Source organism: Cucurbitaria berberidis (assembly GCF_010015615.1).
Source record: "Cucurbitaria berberidis CBS 394.84 unplaced genomic scaffold K460scaffold_5, whole genome shotgun sequence".
Taxonomy (NCBI): domain Eukaryota; kingdom Fungi; phylum Ascomycota; class Dothideomycetes; order Pleosporales; family Cucurbitariaceae; genus Cucurbitaria; species Cucurbitaria berberidis.
The window spans coordinates 3,326,052-3,345,207 of record NW_024468939.1 but is presented as its reverse complement, the minus strand read 5'-3'; the positions used below and the strand labels follow the sequence as shown (position 1 = coordinate 3,345,207).

General features: G+C 50.7%; 7 protein-coding genes across 7 annotated transcripts; 3 read left to right on the top strand and 4 right to left on the bottom strand.

Annotated features, from left to right (window-relative positions):
* Positions 1-803: 803 nt before the first annotated feature.
* Positions 804-6,508, top strand: K460DRAFT_359195 (uncharacterized protein; the record flags this gene model as incomplete). Its single annotated transcript, XM_040932180.1, has 3 exons — positions 804-1,323; positions 1,388-6,345; positions 6,398-6,508. 3 exons carry the CDS (start codon positions 804-806, stop codon positions 6,506-6,508), a joined length of 5,589 nt encoding a protein of 1,862 aa, XP_040785181.1.
* A 2,009-nt stretch (positions 6,509-8,517) lies between these two features.
* Positions 8,518-9,919, top strand: K460DRAFT_370585 (12-oxophytodienoate reductase 1). Its single transcript, XM_040934193.1, has one exon. The coding sequence runs from the start codon at positions 8,606-8,608 to the stop codon at positions 9,704-9,706; it is 1,101 nt and encodes a 366-aa protein (XP_040785180.1). The 5' UTR covers positions 8,518-8,605; the 3' UTR covers positions 9,707-9,919.
* A 92-nt stretch (positions 9,920-10,011) lies between these two features.
* Positions 10,012-11,844, bottom strand: K460DRAFT_380422 (nucleotide sugar dehydrogenase; the record flags this gene model as incomplete). The annotated part of the gene is made up of 6 exons (XM_040935260.1): positions 10,012-10,177; positions 10,364-10,686; positions 10,750-11,181; positions 11,242-11,663; positions 11,722-11,765; positions 11,837-11,844. 6 exons carry the CDS (start codon positions 11,842-11,844, stop codon positions 10,012-10,014), a joined length of 1,395 nt encoding a protein of 464 aa, XP_040785179.1.
* A 410-nt stretch (positions 11,845-12,254) lies between these two features.
* On the bottom strand, positions 12,255-14,325 carry K460DRAFT_380436 (uncharacterized protein; the record flags this gene model as incomplete). Its single annotated transcript, XM_040935261.1, has 7 exons — positions 12,255-12,323; positions 12,355-12,443; positions 12,532-12,667; positions 12,720-13,348; positions 13,403-13,610; positions 13,699-13,915; positions 14,300-14,325. 7 exons carry the CDS (start codon positions 14,323-14,325, stop codon positions 12,255-12,257), a joined length of 1,374 nt encoding a protein of 457 aa, XP_040785178.1.
* A 958-nt stretch (positions 14,326-15,283) lies between these two features.
* Positions 15,284-16,318, top strand: K460DRAFT_410013 (uncharacterized protein; the record flags this gene model as incomplete). The annotated part of the gene is made up of 1 exon (XM_040937319.1): positions 15,284-16,318. One exon carries the CDS (start codon positions 15,284-15,286, stop codon positions 16,316-16,318), a length of 1,035 nt encoding a protein of 344 aa, XP_040785177.1.
* Positions 16,319-16,628: 310 nt separating this feature from the next.
* On the bottom strand, positions 16,629-16,937 carry K460DRAFT_410012 (uncharacterized protein; the record flags this gene model as incomplete). Its single annotated transcript, XM_040937318.1, has 1 exon — positions 16,629-16,937. The coding sequence occupies one exon, from the start codon at positions 16,935-16,937 to the stop codon at positions 16,629-16,631; it is 309 nt and encodes a 102-aa protein (XP_040785176.1).
* Positions 16,879-18,742, bottom strand: K460DRAFT_189308 (uncharacterized protein). Its single transcript, XM_040927107.1, has one exon. The coding sequence runs from the start codon at positions 18,500-18,502 to the stop codon at positions 17,207-17,209; it is 1,296 nt and encodes a 431-aa protein (XP_040785175.1). The 5' UTR covers positions 18,503-18,742; the 3' UTR covers positions 16,879-17,206.
* Between the last annotated feature and the right edge of the window lie 414 nt (positions 18,743-19,156).

The following is a 19,156-nucleotide window of genomic DNA, read 5'->3' as shown; positions in this document are numbered from 1 at the left end:
TGGGGCCCGCCTTTTGGTTGGTAGCGCGTGGACAGGGGGGGTTCGTTTTGGTAATAAATGTTGGGGATGCGAGGCTGCTGTGGCCGCACGTCGGCACTGCGGGCAAGCCAGCACAGGCCCCCTCACCGTCTCTCCCACTGCCACTCCCACTCCCACCACTGGCATTGGCATTGCTTCCACACACATCCTGACGTGTATAAGACGTCGTCGTCGCGATAGATAGATAATAATACATAGTTGCTGACCCCGTTGTTGAGGAGTGAGAAGAATGTTGCCCCCAAAAGCAGCCAATGCTGCATCACGTCGCCCTCGCAAGCTTGCCCTCTTCCAGGCCAGGTTGGTTTGTTGAGCACCCACCCACCAGAGCTTGGACGAGCTGCCGCTGCAGGGGTCGGTGGATTTTTAGTAGGGCCAGCCCGAGAAATCCTCAACGCACTGACTGGTGGTATTATCTTCCCTTCGAACGAGACATCATAAACTGCCAATGCGTTGGGTGTCGTGTTCCTGGAACTCCCGCTGCTCACCACTCCTCGTTGTCCCAAACTAATTTCTTGCCCGGCCTTCTTCACGCCCACCCTCCCGCACCCTCGACCCCCCAACCTCAACCCTCCCCAATCCTCCTCACCACTCTCCCCAAGTGCACACACACCTAATAGCACGTCACCCTCTCGACGCTGCTGCCCTCCTTAGACGCCAAGAGACCCTTCCTCCAATTTTGTACTAGAGATACCCATTGAGCTCCCCCGAGCTTCAATACACCCTCCTTTCGCCCCATTGTTGCTCCCCCCAGATAATCTCCCACCATGCGTCCCGAGGTGGAGCAGGAGCTCTCGCACACGTTGCTCATCGAGCTGCTTGCATACCAGTTTGCTTCGCCCGTCAGGTGGATTGAGACGCAAGATGTCATCCTCGGCGAGAAGACCACAGAGCGCATCGTTGAAATCGGCCCCGCAGACACGCTTGGTGTCATGGCGAAGCGGACACTCGCCAGCAAATACGAAGCACACGATGCAGCGCTCTCAGTGCAGCGCCAAATTCTGTGCTACAACAAGGACGCAAAGGACATCTACTACGACGTAGACCCCATCGAGGAGGAGCCAGAGGCCCCGGCTGCCAGCAGTGGAGGAGCTCCAGCAGCGCCCTCTTCTGCGGCATCAGCACCAGTCGCTGCAGCTCCCCCACCACCAGGCGCTGGACCTGCAGCACAGGTGCCCGATGCGCCAGTCACAGCCACCGACATTGTGCGGGCCTTGGTCGCCCAGAAGCTGAAGAAGGCTCTCATGGACATTCCGCTGAGCAAGGCCATCAAGGATCTTGTTGGAGGTACGTCAATTGCATTTTATTTTATTTTTCTCTAGGGCCTGAACATCGACTAACACGCCTGCAGGCAAGTCCACGCTTCAAAATGAGATCCTCGGAGACTTGGGCAAGGAATTTGGCTCAACGCCCGAAAAGCCCGAAGACACCCCCCTCGACGAGCTCGGTGCTTCGATGCAGGCTACCTTCAATGGTCAGCTTGGAAAGCAGTCCTCCTCCCTCATTGCCCGCATGGTGTCCTCCAAGATGCCCGGTGGCTTCAACATCACAGCCGTGCGAAAGCACTTGGAGACAAGATGGGGCTTGGCCCAAGGTCGCCAGGACGGCGTTCTGCTGTTCGCCATTACCAACGAGCCGGCAGCACGTCTGGGCTCAGAGAACGATGGAAAGGCCTTCTTGGACGAGCAGGCGAACAAATACGCGGCCATTGCTGGAATCAACTTGTCCGCTCCTACGGCAGGCGGAGACGCTGCAGGCGCGGGTGGTGGTATGATGATGGACCCTGCTGCCATTGACGCACTCACCAAAGACCAGCGCCAGCTGTTCAAGCAGCAACTGGAGCTGTTTGCGAGATACCTGAAGATCGACCTTCGCTCGGGCGACAAGTCTTTCGTCGATTCGCAAAAAACACAGTCGGCCCTCCAGGCTCAGTTGGACCTTTGGACCACGGAGCATGGCGAGTTCTACGCTACTGGCATCGAGCCCCAGTTCACACCCCTCAAAGCGCGTGTATACGACTCGTCGTGGAATTGGGCACGTCAGGACGCCCTCAGCATGTACTACGACATCATCTTCGGCAAGCTCAAGGCCGTGGACCGCGAGATTGTCAGCCGCTGCATCGCCATCATGAACCGATCGAACCCGCTCCTCCTCGATTTCATGCAGTACCACATGGACCATTGTCCCACAGAGCGCGGCGAAACATACGAGCTCGCAAAGGAGCTCGGCCAGCAGCTCATCGACAACTGCAAGGACGTGCTGAATGAGGCTCCCGTATACAAGGATGTCGCTGTCCCCACGGCTCCACATCTCGAGATCGACGGCAAGGGCAACTTGAATTATGAAGAGGCCCCCAGAGCTAGCGTGCGCAAGCTAGAGCACTACGTACGGGAAATGGCCGAAGGAGGAAAACTCTCCGAATACGGCAACCGTACCAAGGTCCAAAACGATCTACAGCGCATTTACAAGCTAATCAAGCAACAACACAAGCTTTCCAAGTCATCCCAGCTGCAGATTAAGAGCTTGTACAGCAATGTCATTCGCTCTTTGTCGATGAACGAGGGCCAGATCATGCCCAGTGAGAATGGCAAAGCCGCGCCCACCGCCAAGAAGGGCCGCAGTGGCCGCGTACACGGCTCGGCCAAGCAGGGCAAGGTCGAGACTATACCTTTCCTGCACTTGAAGAGAAAGGACGACCACGGCTGGGAGTACAGCAAGAAGCTGACGGGCGTTTATCTCGACTGTCTCGAGAACGCTGCACAGTCAGGTGTCACCTTCCAGGGCAAATACGCCCTAATGACAGGTGCTGGTGCTGGCTCCATTGGCGCACAAGTCCTGCAGGGCCTCATCAGTGGTGGAGCCAAGGTCGTGGTCACTACCTCTCGGTTCTCCCGCGAGGTCACCGAGTACTACCAGTCCATGTACACTCGCTACGGTGCTCGTGGCTCTCAGCTCATCGTTGTGCCCTTTAATCAAGGCAGCAACCAGGATGTTGAGGCATTAGTCGACTACATCTTTGACGTCAAGAAGGGTCTCGGTTGGGATCTTGATCTCATCGTCCCCTTCGCCGCCATTCCCGAGAATGGCCGTGAGATCGACAGCATCGACTCCAAGTCCGAACTCGCTCATCGCATCATGTTGACCAATCTTCTTCGCATGCTTGGCGCTGTCAAGAAGCAGAAGCAGGCCTATGGCTACGAGACTCGCCCAGCCCAGGTCATCCTACCGCTATCTCCCAACCACGGTACCTTTGGTAACGACGGTCTGTACTCTGAATCCAAGATGTCTCTTGAGACTCTCTTCTCCAGATGGCATTCAGAGAGCTGGGGCAACTACCTCACCATCTGTGGTGCTGTCATCGGATGGACTCGCGGCACTGGCCTTATGGGCGCTAATAACGTCGTCGCTGAGGGTATTGAGAAGTATGGTGTGCGCACCTTCTCCCAACAGGAGATGGCTTTCAACTTGCTCGGTCTCATGGCCCCTGCCGTTGTCAACCTTTGCCAGATAGAACCAGTTTGGGCTGACTTGAACGGTGGCTTCCAATACATTCCAAACCTCAAGGACCTCATGACCGACCTCCGCAAGGACCTCATGGAGACTAGCGACGTTCGAAGGGCTGTCATCAAGGAGAACGCTATCGAGAACAAGGTCGTCAACGGCGAAGCCAGCGAGGCGTTGTACAAGAAGGCCAAGATTGAACCTCGCGCCAACATGAAGTTTGACTTCCCTAAGCTGCCCGACTGGGACGCAGAGGTCAAGCCTCTTAACGAGGATCTCAAGGGCATGGTCGACCTTGAGAAGGTTGTCGTAGTTACAGGTTTCGCCGAGCTCGGTCCCTGGGGTAACTCAAGGACTCGGTGGGAGATGGAGGCCTACGGCGAATTCTCCCTCGAGGGCTGCGTTGAGATTGCTTGGATCATGGGTCTTATCAAGAACCACAATGGCCCACTCAAGGGCAAGAGCTACTCGGGCTGGGTCGATGCCAAGACCGGTGAGCCAGTCGACGATAAAGATATCAAGCCCAAGTACGAGAAGTACATCCTGGAGCACACCGGTATCCGTCTAATCGAACCCGAGCTCTTCAACGGCTATGACCCCAAGAAGAAGCAGCTTATGCAAGAGATCCAGATTGAGGAAGACCTTGATCCTTTCGAGGCGTCCAAGGAGCTCGCGGATGAGTTCAAGCGCCAGCATGGTGAGAAGGTTGAGATCTTCGCGATCGAGGAATCTGGCGAGTATACTGTCCGAATGAAGAAGGGTGCTACCCTGCTCATCCCCAAGGCTCTACGCTTCGACCGCCTTGTCGCTGGCCAGATCCCTACAGGCTGGAACGCGAAGCAATACGGCGTCCCAGACGACATCATCTCCCAGGTCGATCCAGTTACCCTCTTTGTGCTCGTGTCGACTGCAGAGTGTCTCCTGTCTAGTGGTATCACTGACCCCTACGAGTTTTACCAGTATGTCCACCTGTCGCAAGTCGGTAACTGTGTTGGTTCCGGTATTGGAGGTACTACTGCTCTGAGAGGCATGTACAAGGATCGTTTCCTTGACAGGCCCGTTCAGAAGGATATCCTTCAGGAGTCTTTCATCAATACGATGAGTGCCTGGGTAAACATGTTGCTCTTGTCATCTACCGGCCCTATCAAGACACCTGTTGGTGCTTGTGCTACTGCTGTCGAGTCTATCGATATCGGTTACGACACCATTGTCGAGGGCAAGGCACGTGTCTGCTTCGTTGGTGGCTTTGATGACTTCCAGGAAGAAGGCTCGTACGAATTCGCCAACATGAAGGCCACGAGCAATGCCGAGGACGAATTTGCCCACGGACGCACGCCCAAGGAAATGTCGCGCCCAACCACAACTACCAGGAATGGCTTCATGGAATCGCAAGGTTGCGGTATGCAGGTCATCATGGATGCTAGGCTAGCATTGGACATGGGTGTTCCCATCTACGGTGTTCTAGCGTTCACCGCTACGGCAACTGACAAGATCGGTCGCTCAGTCCCTGCCCCGGGCAAGGGTGTTCTGACGACTGCCCGGGAGGTACCATCCAAGTTCCCATCGCCTCTGCTCGACATCAAGTACAGGCGGCGACAAATGGATCTGCGACGCAAACAGGTCAAGCAGTGGCAGGAGTCCGAGGTCTTGTATCTCCAAGAAGAGGTGGCTGCCATGAAGGCCGTCTCCGGCGAAGACTTCAACGAGGCCGACTACCTGCAAGAGCGTGCTTCAAACATTGAGCTTGAAGCCAAGCGACAGGAGAAGGATGCGCTTAACAGCCTTGGTAACAGCTTCTGGAAGCAGGATCCACGCATCGCCCCTCTCCGTGGTGCTCTTGCCACATGGGGTCTCACCATTGACGACCTCGACGTTGCTTCATTCCACGGTACATCCACTGTCGCCAACGACAAGAACGAATCCGACGTCATCTGCCAGCAAATGCGCCACCTCGGTCGCAAGAAGGGCAATGCTTTGCTCGGTATATTCCAGAAGTACCTCACCGGTCACCCCAAGGGTGCCGCTGGTGCCTGGATGTTCAACGGCTGTCTGCAAGTGCTTAACACTGGTCTCGTCCCAGGTAACCGCAACGCCGACAATGTGGATAAGGTCATGGAGCAATTTGACTACATCCTATATCCATCGCAACCAATCCAGACTGATGGTGTCAAGGCCTTCTCCGTCACCTCGTTCGGTTTCGGGCAGAAGGGTGCCCAAGCTGTTGGTATCCACCCCAAGTACCTCTATGCAGCACTTGACCACGCGCAATTCGCTACCTACAAGCAGAAGGTTCAGGCCCGCCAGAAGAAGGCTTACCGATACTTCCACGATGGCCTCATCAACAACACCATGTTCCGCGCCAAGGATAAGGCACCGTATGAAGATGACAAGCAGCAGGAGGTCTTCCTCAACCCACAGGCGCGCGTCACTGTCGACAAGAAGACGTCGACATACAAGTACCCAGCGCAGTTCGCCCACGCACCGAAGAAGGACAAGAAGGCCGAGGAGACGATGAAGATGGTTGAGTCGCTCACTCAGGCCAGCGCCTCTGCCAATACCAAGGTCGGTGTCGATGTCGAAAGCCTGAGTGCCCTCAACATCGAAAACGACACTTTCATCGAGCGCAACTTCACCGAGAAGGAGATTGCGTACTGCCAGAAGGCACCTAGCCCACAAGCCAGCTTCACAGGCAAGTGGTCTGCCAAGGAGGCTGTATTCAAGTCGCTGGGTGTGCAGGGCAAGGGTGCCGGTGCGGCGCTGAAGGACATTGAGATTATCAATGACGAGACGGGCGCGCCGACTGTTCAGGTATGTTCATGAATCAGATTAGTTGAGAGATGATATGCTAACTTGAACGTAGCTCCATGGGCACGCCCAAGAAGAGGCCCAACGCGTTGGTCTCAAGAAGATCAACATTAGCATCAGTCACTCGGACGACCAGGCTGTGTCGGTTGCTATTGCGCAGTTCTAGACCTTAGTCGCGGGCGGATGTATTGATGCTTTGCACGATAGAGGCAGGGTGGTAACAAGTCTGGCAAGATCGTGTGTAGAACGCTGATTGAACCCTTTACTGATGCATTGGCGTATGCGAGGTGCCCTTCTACGACCTTGATAGTATCTATTTTCGAACGCAAATAAACGTGTAACTATTGTAATTTCCAAAAAATAATCAAAATTTTAAAACAAACACCTTCCTCTTTTCTCTCTTGCAGCCGTGCATCCAACACCGTATAACATCGACAAGCTGGCTCTAGAATGGAAGGCTTTCCTCTTCCCGAAATCTGATGGGAAATGTCCTTATCGCTCATGGCCCGAGGAAGGCAACGTCGAGATAAAGATAAGCTCAACAACATGTACCTCTGTACCTGTACCACATCGACTACTAATGCATGCAGCATGCACATGCGCCACAATCACAGTAAACCCAGGATTCCTCGTTCGCTACTGTATCGTTTCTTGTGCATTCCGGTTCCGGTTCCGGTTCCGATTCCTAGTATACTACAGTAGGACTGCATGTACTATATTTAGTTTTTATCTCGTATATCCTAGTTATCCTTGTTTTTTAAGTGGGTTGGCGCGCATCCTTCCCTCCCTTGTTTCGCGTATGTATGAATGCTTGTATGTTTGGGCCGATACTGTCGATTGTTGTTGAGAGGCGCTGGCAGGGGATCATGTTGAGGACTGTAGTGCGGGTGCGGGTAGACTCGGAATTGCGCTGCGGATTGGGGTGTTGGAAAATGAAGGGGAGAATAAAGAGATGTTTGTTGGTGGGAGTTTTGTAACTACTACGTGGCTATGTCTAGGTACTTTGGTGAGTTTCTTGGATTATGCTTCAATAGAGGTATGGAATAGAGGGGTGCTATAATGCGAATGAATGCGAGTAGATATAGGTCTTGGATCTTGCTTATCTGTATAGTCTTTATGCGGGGTTACTAGAAAAATGGAGGATAGTAGAGTGCTTGATACACGAATGAGGCTGGAGTTTTGTTTGAACTTAAGATAGAGACGCATGCGCTACTAGTGGGGTGTGCTTAAATATGTACTCCGCTGTTCCCTCTCCGCCCTACATCTTACATCTCACACGGCAACTATATATTTCATAGTAGTGCCTGTTATCGTTTGTGTTCTACATATCTTTTACTGCAGCTTGTTTTGGATTTGACAAACGCGATAAGATCGCAGTGTATAGTTGTAGTACAATGCGCGATGCAAGGACAATTATAGAGTATTACTTTTTTATTAATTATAGCTATGTATCCTTTAACATCGCTAAGCTATTTGCAATAAGAACTACGGTGACCTTTCAATCGCGATTAGCAGTAAATTAGGCTGCACCTTGGTATCTGCGACTACTGGACGGAGGATCCGCAATATACTACATTAAAAAGATTATCGCAAGCGCGGTAGGGCCTTCATATTATTAAACAATGCATGGATTTAGCTATAAGAAGGACAAAGGGGAAGACTTCGTCTACTATATGCAAGTTTTACCATCCGTGCAAAGAAGCTAAGCGTGAGGAAAGCAAGAGCATCTGGCCTAACCAGATCTGTCGTCATGTCTTACCTGTAAAATCTTTCGTTAACGTCTATGCAAGTCGTTCTAGACTTTGCACACTGCTTGGAAATACAATTCATGCTTAGCAGCTTGTGTCAGAACTGTCAACACAGTAAGAATAGTCAGATGGAGTGTACGGACCGGGCAATCAATAGGCCAATCATACAAAAGAAGAACGAACGGAATTCCGCCTCCGGGCTAATCATTCCTCCGTCGTATGTTAGTTTACTGCTGTTTTCATGACTCGCGTATTTTCCGCCGCTGACAAATAGTCGCTAATAACGTCATCTACCCCTTCAAGCTTCAAACGATCACGCAGAAAGTGCGAGAAAAACTCGTTACAAAAGCGCCGAGTTTAACCGGCAATTGACTAGAAAATGGAACAAGTATATAAAATGTGCGTCTGTCTCGACTGTTTTCCAGTGTATCAAATTAAATCACAATATCGAGCTTTGAGTCCGCAATCAAGTTGCGCCCTTCAGTCTTCAAACATACACCGCGAATACCATCAAGATGCCAGAATCCCGCCTCTTCAAGCCGCTCAAATTGGGCTCTATTGAGCTGACCAACCGCGTTGCCATGGCTCCCCTGACACGGTTCCGCGCCGACGATGAACACGTCCCCCTTCCCTTTGTCAAGGACTACTATGGCCAGCGCGCCTCATTCCCTGGCACACTGCTCATTTCAGAGGCAACCTTCATTTCCAAGCAGCACGGTGGCTACCCCAATATTCCCGGCATCTACAACCAAGCGCAGATTGACGCATGGAAAAAAATCACCGATCAAGTCCACAAGAAGGGTAGCTTCATCTACATCCAGCTCTGGGCGTTGGGCCGCGTTGCAAATAAGCAATTCGCAGAGGCAAATGGCTTCACAGTGAAGAGCTCCAGCGCGACGCAATTAGGCGAAAATGACGCCGTTCCCCAGGAGATGACGCTTGAAGACATTAAAGAGACAGTTGCAACATACGCACAAGCGGCTAAGAACGCCATCGCAGCTGGATTTGACGGTGTGGAAATCCATGGCGCAAACGGTTACCTCATCGATCAGTTCTTGCAGGACAACTGCAACAAGCGCACAGATTCGTACGGTGGCTCCGTTGAGAATCGATCCAGATTTGCCGTCGAGGTCACGCAGGCGGTCGTTGACGCCGTTGGCGCAGACAAGACGGGCCTCAGGCTGAGTCCATTCTCCGACTTCCAAGGCATGAAGATGGAGGATCCGATCCCCCAGTTCAGCGACATCATCAAGAAGCTCGACGCCTTCAACCTCTCTTACGTGCACCTCGTGGAATCCCGCGTATCCGGCAATGCAGACATTGAGAGCACCTACAAGCTCAACCCTTTCCTCCCGCTGTATCGCGGCCCCCTCTTGATCGCTGGCGGTTTCAGAGCTGACTCCGCTAAGCGCCTCATGGAGGAGCACAAGGACCGCGATGTTGTGGTCGTGTTTGGGCGGTACTTCATCTCTAACCCCGATCTTGTCTTCAGGCTGCAGAAGGGTATCGAATTCAACGAGTACAACCGCGATACGTTTTACAACGCGAAGAGCGAGGAGGGATACACTGACTATCCGTTTAGCAAGGAGTTTGAGCAGGCGCAGGCGAGCTTGTAGAATCTATGGCTTGGGTCCGACAATAGAGTTTAGAGGCAACGGTGTTAGCGGTTAGAGGCGCGATTAGATTGAAGCGTTCGAGCATCATGTGTATAGATTCGAAACATATCCCAACCGTAGCTCTAGATATCGACTTTGCGAACTCCCCACACTATTTTCTCGATCTTGAACATAGTTGATACCATCAATGACTCCCAGTAATTCTTATCTTGCCTCAAATCTCTCAAAGAAGGCATTGCCGACAAACCTTCCAAGCTTGATATGCCAATGGCCTCATATAGCACATGTGGATACTGACACCGCTTTCAAGCACCGAAACTGCTTCGCCCTAGGGTAACAACCTTGCAGCCTAGTTTCTCCAATTCTTCCGCTTGCACCTGCCTCCTAGTATCAAATACCCATCTTGGCTGTTTCATATGCTTCAACAAGCTTCCCCAATTGACTGGTTGACACCATGGGCTTGACCTTGCTCTGGCCAATTCTTGCATACACTTTGCACAACCCTCAGGGCAACCCGGACTTGGCTTCAGATATCCTTCTTGAATTTCCACGTTTTCAGCTAACGTGATCTCAATATGCCCATCTGGCTGCGAGATGAGTATGTTGTCATTCTCGAATATCGCCGTAGGGGATGTTTTTGCTGAACAAGGCGGATACTTGAATGCTTCCCAGGGGGTAAGTATCAATACTGCAGACGCTCCTTCACAAGCCTCGTAGGGATTTTGGTACGTTTTAACTGGACTATTCATGGGGCTGAGAGTACGCAACAGTTCATCCTGCATGAAATCTAGATCGCATCCAGGATCGTAGACAGTGATCTCTTCTGGTTGCTCGAGCAGAAGCTGCCTAATTACTTGAATAGACTGTGATTCTCGCGAATCAGATATGTTCTCCTTGAACGCATAGCCAAACACTACCAGCTTCTTGCCCCTCAAAGTCCCATGGAATGACTGAATGACCCTTTCGACAAAGCGATCTACCTGCCAAGTGTCCATATCAATGACAGATTTCCATTACGATGCGACTTCGGGTAGACTAAGAACCTCAGCTAGGTAAGCAAGTCCGAGCGTATCCTTTCTAAGGCAGGAGCCTCCAAAGCCGAGACCTGACTGGAGGTAGGAAGGTCCGATTCGCGGATCCATGCCGACGGCGCGAGAAACTTCGGTTATGTCTGCACCTATGGCTTCACACATTGCACCGATGGTGTTGATGCTGCTTAACCTTTGTGCCAGAATTGCGTTCGATGCTAATTTCGCTAGCTCGGCAGACCAGTGGTTGGCTCGTAATATCTTTTCGGGCGAAATCCAGTGGTAGAGAGAAGCAAGTTTTTCCGCGGCTGCAAGTCCCGATGCTGTCTTGCCTGATCCTATGAGGACGCGGGAGGGGCGTAAAAGGTCCATTACCGCGGTTCCTTCGGCAAGAAATTCAGGGTTAGACAAAACTTCGAAAGGAACTCCTGGCCGGTGATATTGGAGCTGCACAACCTGTCAGATTTCCTCCAAACCACCAAATCATACTACTCGAGCAAAGCTTACTATATCTTGAATCATTTGTGCAGTCTTGCAAGGGACTGTACTCTTCTCCACAATGATGGCCCCAGGTTTTGCTGCAACTGCAATGGTCTCCACCGCTATCTTGAGGTCTCCAATGTCGATCGCAGCCCCAGCGCCCTCCCCATAGTCTTTCGTGGAGGTGCTGACAGTAAGAAAGATTATGTCTGCCTCTCTGACATGACGACTACAATCTGTAGAGAAGACCAAGTTTGCCGCACGTTGGGGTTGCGCTGAATCATGCTCACTTAAGCCGTCTCGGGTGATGCGAATCACAAGGTCCAGGCCGGCCTCATTGATGGGTACATGCTTCGAGTTCCAGCGATCGGTTTTGGCCCTACTAGTGTCAACGACGATGACTTGGATTCCTGGATTCGCTAGTGCCATCACTGCTGCACTCGTACCGCCTATCAAAGGATCAGCGAAGGCCTTGGCCATGTAGAATCCGTATTAGGGTTCACTTACCAACATAACCGGCACCCACATAACATATCTTCGAGACTTGATTACTATCGACGCCCGACTTTTCAGCGAACAACGAATTCGGCGTTGAAGATATCAAACATACTTCACTAGCTACATCGTCATTGTAGCTCTGCATTTCGCTCCGGTACGAAGATCCGAAGACGATGATTTGTTCAGTTGGTAGGGTTCGTATGGTGATTGGGTACGAAAATAAGATGATTGTGGATATGATAACTCTCATTCGAGGATGAGGTGAGAGAAAGGTATCAAAAGCGCTTGCGCCCGAGGAGAGGTATCGCCAGTTCTGTGAAAGTACCTTCAGTGAGGTTGAGGTGAGATATGTACAATGACCTGGCTCAGTATAAAGCAGTCGTTATTGTTGTCCTGAAAATATGAGATGAAGGAACCTGCGTCAGAAACCTGTCTCAGCTACCCAAGGCCTTTAAGGTGAGGGATCATTCCCAAGTAAGAGGAACCCCCGATGCGTTTTGGGTATATGCACGCCGGCCCCAAGCATTGTTACGCTTTTCCTTCTATCGTCCACCGGCCATGCCTTGCAGCGTTGTGGTCTCGATATTATCTTTTTCAATTTTTCGAGTGATCTCAGTCTTAGTCTTGGTCCGTCCGCCAAACAGACCAGGCAAAGAAGGGCAAGTCTACTATCGGGATGATGGTAATGAGCAGTATCCACTCTTGCGAGGCTGCGCGCAAGGCGGAGCATGCTTTATTTGAGTTCATCGTGAATAGATGTGTACCCAGCACACCCTGTAGGAGTCAATGATTGAAATGATATTGTAGGTCAACGACCACTTCCGCAAGTGAAGGCGCCTGGTAAAAAGAAAATGAAGAATAAGGCCATGGCGCTCATCGAAGCACCCTCGTACACGGTCTGCTTTTCCACTTTTTCACTCCAGCGAGCATTCTGCAGCCCAGAAATGTTGAAAAGCTGTTCAGTCAGTATCAGCATGCGAACTTGAAAGATGTGTAAAAGTACTCACAAGATCTAACAGTCTCTGCGTCCCATGACAGACGCCTTCGATGGATGACCCAGTGTAGGTCAACTGGTTTCCGATGCGATCAAGTTCCCCATTCACACTTAAGAACAGCCAGTCTCGATCATCTGGGTTAGGAGACTTCCGGACAAGCCTGTAGAAGAGGTCATGTTGCTTGCGCAGGCTGTCGATAACACCAAGAATAAACGTGAGCTGTAGTTTATCCTGGTCAAGGTTACGCATAGTGAGATGGAGTCTCCGCACGATGATCGCGTTGACCTCGTTTTCATTATTTTCGGGTCCGTCATGAATTTTTTCTTCCTCTTTTCTCAAGCTATCTCCCGGATCTCGTGCTGCTCGTCGATACCATTGCGCGGTGGCGTTGAAATGCAGAAGGGAAACTGCGAACGGACTTTTCGCAACCTCTCGAGTGCTGGGTTCCATAACCAGCTCGTGCAGTTTGGAAATAAGCCCACCCTTCAGCTTGCATGCCAGGTCATTGAAGGATCTATATTTTAAGACCACAATAGTCGATTTGATCGGGACGTCGTACTTCGTTACAATATTCATTTTGAGGTCAGCATCTTTATCAACCTCGCGAAAGTACGCTCTCGCGCGGATGGCGTACCAGAACTCTACGTTTTGAATGTCAGTACGGGTACCCGCAAAAGGATGTGCGTTTCACTTACCAAACGCCTGCACTTCGCCACTCTCGTTCACTGAGACTTTAGACCCGAATGTCTGCTCTTGTCCCCGTATATGCGAGCTGGCTGCAGGAGCAATATCGTAATTTGTCATGATCTTGAATAGCGCACGCTGAGAGATGTTGAACGTGCTGGCCACCCATGGCGCAGGTGTCTCGGGGTTGGCTGGATCAACCGCGCCATATTCATAGAGCTTAGCAGGATAAATCGGAGTTGAGGGGTTTCGCTCTAGTGTTTGATTCAGCAACATGCTCAAAAGGATAGAAGATCAAACGTCTCACCAGAATCTGATCGATATCATCATCATTACACATGCGGATCTTGCCAATTCCGTTGTCATGGTTTAATACCTGTAAGTGCGAATTATCCACGTAGCCCCCTGAGCGCCATGAACATGCTTCTTTTTTCAGCTCCTTTTGTGCAAGCTGCCTATTGCCGAATGCCGCAAGATAGACCAAGGAACAAAAAGACCCGGAAGAATATCGTATGGCATGCTCACTGACATAAACCCAGACACTAGACAGGCTGTCGCAAACTGTTGATGAACCAAGTGCAGCTCAATGAAGAGAATCACCTCAGCGGTTTATATAGGGCGCAGCCTGCCTGTGTGTTCGGGCTGTAGTCATTACCTTCTTTGCATGTCCAACCTCGATTAATGTCATTGCAGAGCATGCACCATTACGCTTGGGCCAGAGCTCTCGCGATCTGTGTCATGGACAGTATCGTATGGCGCAATTGTCACACAGTAAATGACACCAGAAAAGGTTATATGAAGATGTAAGCAAAGACTGTGAGCGCTAAAGGATGAGCACAGTTGCGTGGGATGAGAGGATATTATGTAGACAGCGAGGTGGGATATCTCAATTCTGGGAAGGAAAGAACAAAAACGGATCTGCTTGGGAACCCATAAGTCGGAGGAGATTTTGATTTAGGCCAAAGATTGCGAGTCCATGTACGTCATTACGAGAGAGATGGAGTGATTTGGTACCTGCTAGACTGAAGTTCAAGTAGGCATAGACAAAGAACCGCTAACGACGGTCTCATACGCTAGCAATGACAACAAAGAAAGACTAATCGAGTATGTTATATGATGAGCCAGGTGATTCAAGAGTGACTATTCATTACCACCCTGCCTATTTTTGAGAGATATCGGTAATGACGTACAATGGCCCATGCGGCGACCGACCTTTGCGTTCACTCCTGCCCACTCTGACTCACCTTCTCTATCGAATCGCCGTTGGTCTCACTACTGTTATACAGCTATCGGGTTTTGTTATCGTCAACAAACATTACATAAAACGGGGTGCCGTCATGTCAGGCTCCGTGTCACCGCGACGTCACATTCGGCTTGGACAAATCTATAGCAGCTCGAACGTCGCAGGGGCCACAATGATACATGCTCTCAAAGGTAAACACTTATAGACTGAAGAGTCACTTACTCAGCAGTCGTGACGCTATAGCGCAAGGGCTTGATGTGATCGAATTTGCTCATTAGCAATGTACTGAAGGCCTTCTAGCTACCTTCAATAGCACTATCATTGCGATTAGTGTCAGTTGGTCAGCGCAGGATTTGTGCATTTGAGACTTATGGCAGATGCACGTGGTCTGTTTACTCATTAGCATCTTTGCTCGTGCCGATATGACGGGCACAGGGGATGGTCGTTGTATGACTGTGTCTGTAGACTCATGCATCCAACGGCATATAAATACAAGCTAATAGTGCTCGCAGAATGATATTCTTCTACAAGAAACAGCTTATACTTCATTCAACCCCTTATTTCGAACGCCACCTATATCTCCGAAAGCCAACACATTCCTAAAGACAAAAAGCCTTCTCAAACTGATACTAGCCTGTATCTGACAGTCATGAGCAATCCAGTAGGCTGGGGCTCGTTCGTAGCTCGGATCAACGGTCCACCAGTTTTCACACCAGCTTTCTTCAGAAATTGGATGGCTGCCTCTGCGTTATTGAATAGCGGCCCCCTAAACCAAGCTCAGATCAAGACCCTCGATGCTGATGGAAATGAACATATTATTCCGGTTCAGGGAGCAAACAAAGAGTTTGTACTCCTTAGTTACCACCAGTGGTTATTGCCCCACTACTGTGATCTATCATCGAGGAGGATTTTGCAACCAGCATGCTCTCCTGAGTTCAGAGGCATGATACTCGGAGTAAAGGAAAGACAGGATATTGTACTCCCAGAAGATTGCTGCCGGTTCAACGGCAATCGACAACTTTTCGAAAATGAAAGAGCGGCCTGGAGGGCTTCGACCTTTTGTACACTTTTGACAGATCATATCAGACAAAATGGTCCACGGATGCGAACGGTCAACGAGATTCTCTGTTTTGGATTCGGTCCACTGAAACTTTCCCAACAACAAGGTTATAGCGACGCAAACTCCTTCCTCCGGCATGTAGTTGCGTTAGAGATCCGAGATGTACTTAAAGAGGTGCAACCAGTTCGGGAAACCTCCTCAGATTATCTCCTGAAAGAGGAGATTACTGTAGGCGTTCAAGACAGCGACTACTGCGAAGAATGCAAGTCGATTTTGAAGAGTTACAACATCACAGTTTATGATACCCCCATAGGTTTCCACCGTATTAATAAGAATAGTCTCATTATGAGCAAAACTCAACGGCTTCCTGTGCGTCAAATTGTCGCAGACATGACACATACGCAGGGAGGGCCGGCTGGTATGCTGTGTAACAGCATCCAAGACGATGGTGTGGAGGGATGCAAAGATCATCGACGCTCAGATCCTTCTAGCCCTCGACTATTTCAATTCAAACTGAAACGCGGGGTTTCAGCGGAGAAATTTAGCAGTAACACCGTGGTTGGACAGGACCGTTTTGGCAGGGTGTTTGGGGAGTGTGTCTTATATCTTAACCCGAAAGATTAGCGGCTTGTCTCGAATATTTGGCGCGGCCCAATTCTCCTATGTTCTTTCACAATTCCTCCAGTCCTAAATATATCAGATTGAGTCTATTCTTTCCTTATAGATCTCCACATCACTGCAACGACTCGTCGCCACCCATAACACGGTGGTCCTTCGCAGCGGTAGCTTTTTAATCGACCATACTCTTCTCTTCCTCGCACTCGAGCATTAATGACCCCCCTTCGGCGTCCCACTCGGCAACAACCCTATCTCATCCATCAACCGAATCCTCGTCTCAACAGACGTCTTCCAGCTCTCTCTTCCCTTCATCGTCTTATACCAAGCCTTCATAAGCGGCAAACCCTCGAAACATCCCGCCTGCGCACAGCCTAGGAACACCGCGAGACTGCCGATTGTACGACAAGAACTCAAGATCCGCGAAAGTGCACTTATCGCCCACAAACCAGCCATCTTTATCCTGGGCTAGTATGATTTCCAAAACGCCCATAATACGCCTAATCCCAGTGCGATAGGGTTCCAAATTTTCAGTGCAGTACGCGAGCCAGCCTGCTTGGCCGTAGTATGGCCCCTGGTCCGGCATCTGGAATATGAGGTACTGATTTACAAGGTTGCGCTGCTTCATGTCGGTGTAAATGAGTTTCTTGTCTGTTTCACTTAACGTGAGACGTACACCGATTACTATACAAACTAATGAGAAATCCCAGAATTCAATCTAACCCTTTCCTTACGAGCGCCAGTAAATCCCGAATTCAAGGCCATGTACCTCGATCGAAGCACTGAAGTCAACACCTACAACATAGTCCGTGCCACCCATATATACCATCTCGACCCCACTCTCTTGACTAGTCTTCACCTAATATCTTTTCCTACCTGCTTGAAATATGAGACTTCCTATAGCGTATGCCAACCGCCACCAATACTAGTGCTTGCCGTGCTACTTATACGTTCACGTCTATCGACTTGCGGGAACTGCGCTGGCTCAACTGGGGATAGCGCCGGAGACAAAATCGAGGGACTCAGCAAAAAGGTCTCGGTGTCTGAGTAAGAGAGCAGATACTCTGGTGTTAGGAATGGTACTAGAGGAGAGCGGAAAAGCTGGGTAGGACCTACTACGTGACCGTCAGGTGTGGCAGGAAGGAACTGAGAGCGAAGCTTGCGATTTCGAGAGCCGGGGGAAATGATGGACCATTCGTCGTCGCTGGATTCGGCCGGGTATACCATGTCGTATAGGTCATCAATCTCGGGTCGTGAACTCTGAGAGGGAGGTGACATGGAGACGGCGCCCACGTCGGAGTCGGTTTCAGGATCAGAATAATCTGCGCTGGGTCCAGTATAGTCATACAAATCCCCTCCATAGGACGCCTTCGTCTCTTCGAGAGTAGGGGCAGTAACTTTGCATGAAGGAGCAGTCAGCTTTGCATGCTTGCTGCACCAACATGGACTCGGATGTCCCATGCCCAAGAAATCGTCCAGTCCCTGTTGCACTTCTGGGCCTGTAGGTTCGAGGGCTGGGTTTCGGCTGAGTGGCATCGAATTCGAGGAAGAATGTTGGAAGAGATCCTCTGGTACAGCTGGCGGTGGCTGGTGCTTTGGCATATTGATGAAAGGGTGTGGACAGGTTACCGGTGCTGTGATGAGTGGGGAAGGCGAAGGCTTGAATGTGGTGATCCCCTCGGATGGTTCTCTGTAACTTCGAACGAAGCATGACTGGGATACATTGAGCTTGAAAGGAGGTGGCGGCGACTGGTGTGTACCATGTAATGCGTGGCTTACAGAGCACGGCGTAGATGGTCTGCATGATTCACCTAGTACTGGGAATGATGGCGATTCCTGAATTGGCACCTTATGTAAGGTATTGTTGGCATGTGAGACGTTATCTGACAGAGCAAAAGTAGAGTTGACCTTCATCGACGCAAGAGCGCGGCATGCAGCAGAGGCGGCTTTCTTCTGTGCATGAGTGGGACGTGTTGGCACATTGGAAAATTTCGAGTCAGAAGGTTCTGATTCTGTGGGTGCGGAATCCAGTACCTTGGGCGTCGAAGAATAGCATTCTGTCGTGTCGGGGGAGGCAAGGAATGTTGGCGGAGGGAAGAATCGTGACTGTTTGCTCTTCACTGTGCGCATCGGCAATAGCCCCGGGATAGGATGTCTGTTATGGTAAGGGGACAGAGCCTGTCCAAGAACCATGATGGAATATGTGATACTAAAGAGCGTATAGTCCAGGAATTAGGCGATTAAAGGGAATATGAGGTCAACGTAGGGTCGCAGATAGGGAGGAAGAACGCGCAGGCTTGCGGCAAGAGGACTATGGTGTTTGTTTTGGCAATGCCGCCCAGGTGGAGAAGGTGTCAGATAGTCTGAATACTCCTGGAAGTGGCGATGTGTAATGGGAGGGACAGACTGGGGATTTATTGGGAAATGTGGAGTTGAAACCCTCAAAAGAATAGGAATATTGATTTTGACATCAACCCACGGAACCATAGTGGTTTTTTTTTAAATTCAGGTATGCGCAATTGGCTGGACCATGGCATGTTGCTCAATTCTCGATGGTTACTTATCCAAGTCCCGTTCACAGGGACGTCCCGCGTCTTCTAGATAACTACCTAGATTCACAGTACCGCTCTTTCCACCTTTCTGGACCAACCCAAGGTAGCCCATTGCTCCATTACCCGGGTAGCTTGATCATGTCTAAGATTATCAGGCCACATTAGAGGTTGCCGCTGCCTGGGGCGAGGCCAGGTCGCATTCGTTTGAAGGAGAAGCGGTCAGCCCAAGGCGAGCAGTCGAATGGTACCACGGCGGCCTCCAGCAGGTAACGCAGAAGCGGAATAGCGCTTCCTG

Excerpts from the sequence above, each read along its gene's own strand:
- K460DRAFT_189308 (XM_040927107.1), bottom strand. The coding sequence starts at position 18,502 with ATGGTTCTTGGACAGGCTCTGTCCCCTTACCATAACAGACATCCTATC.
- K460DRAFT_370585 (XM_040934193.1), top strand. The coding sequence starts at position 8,606 with ATGCCAGAATCCCGCCTCTTCAAGCCGCTCAAATTGGGCTCTATTGAG.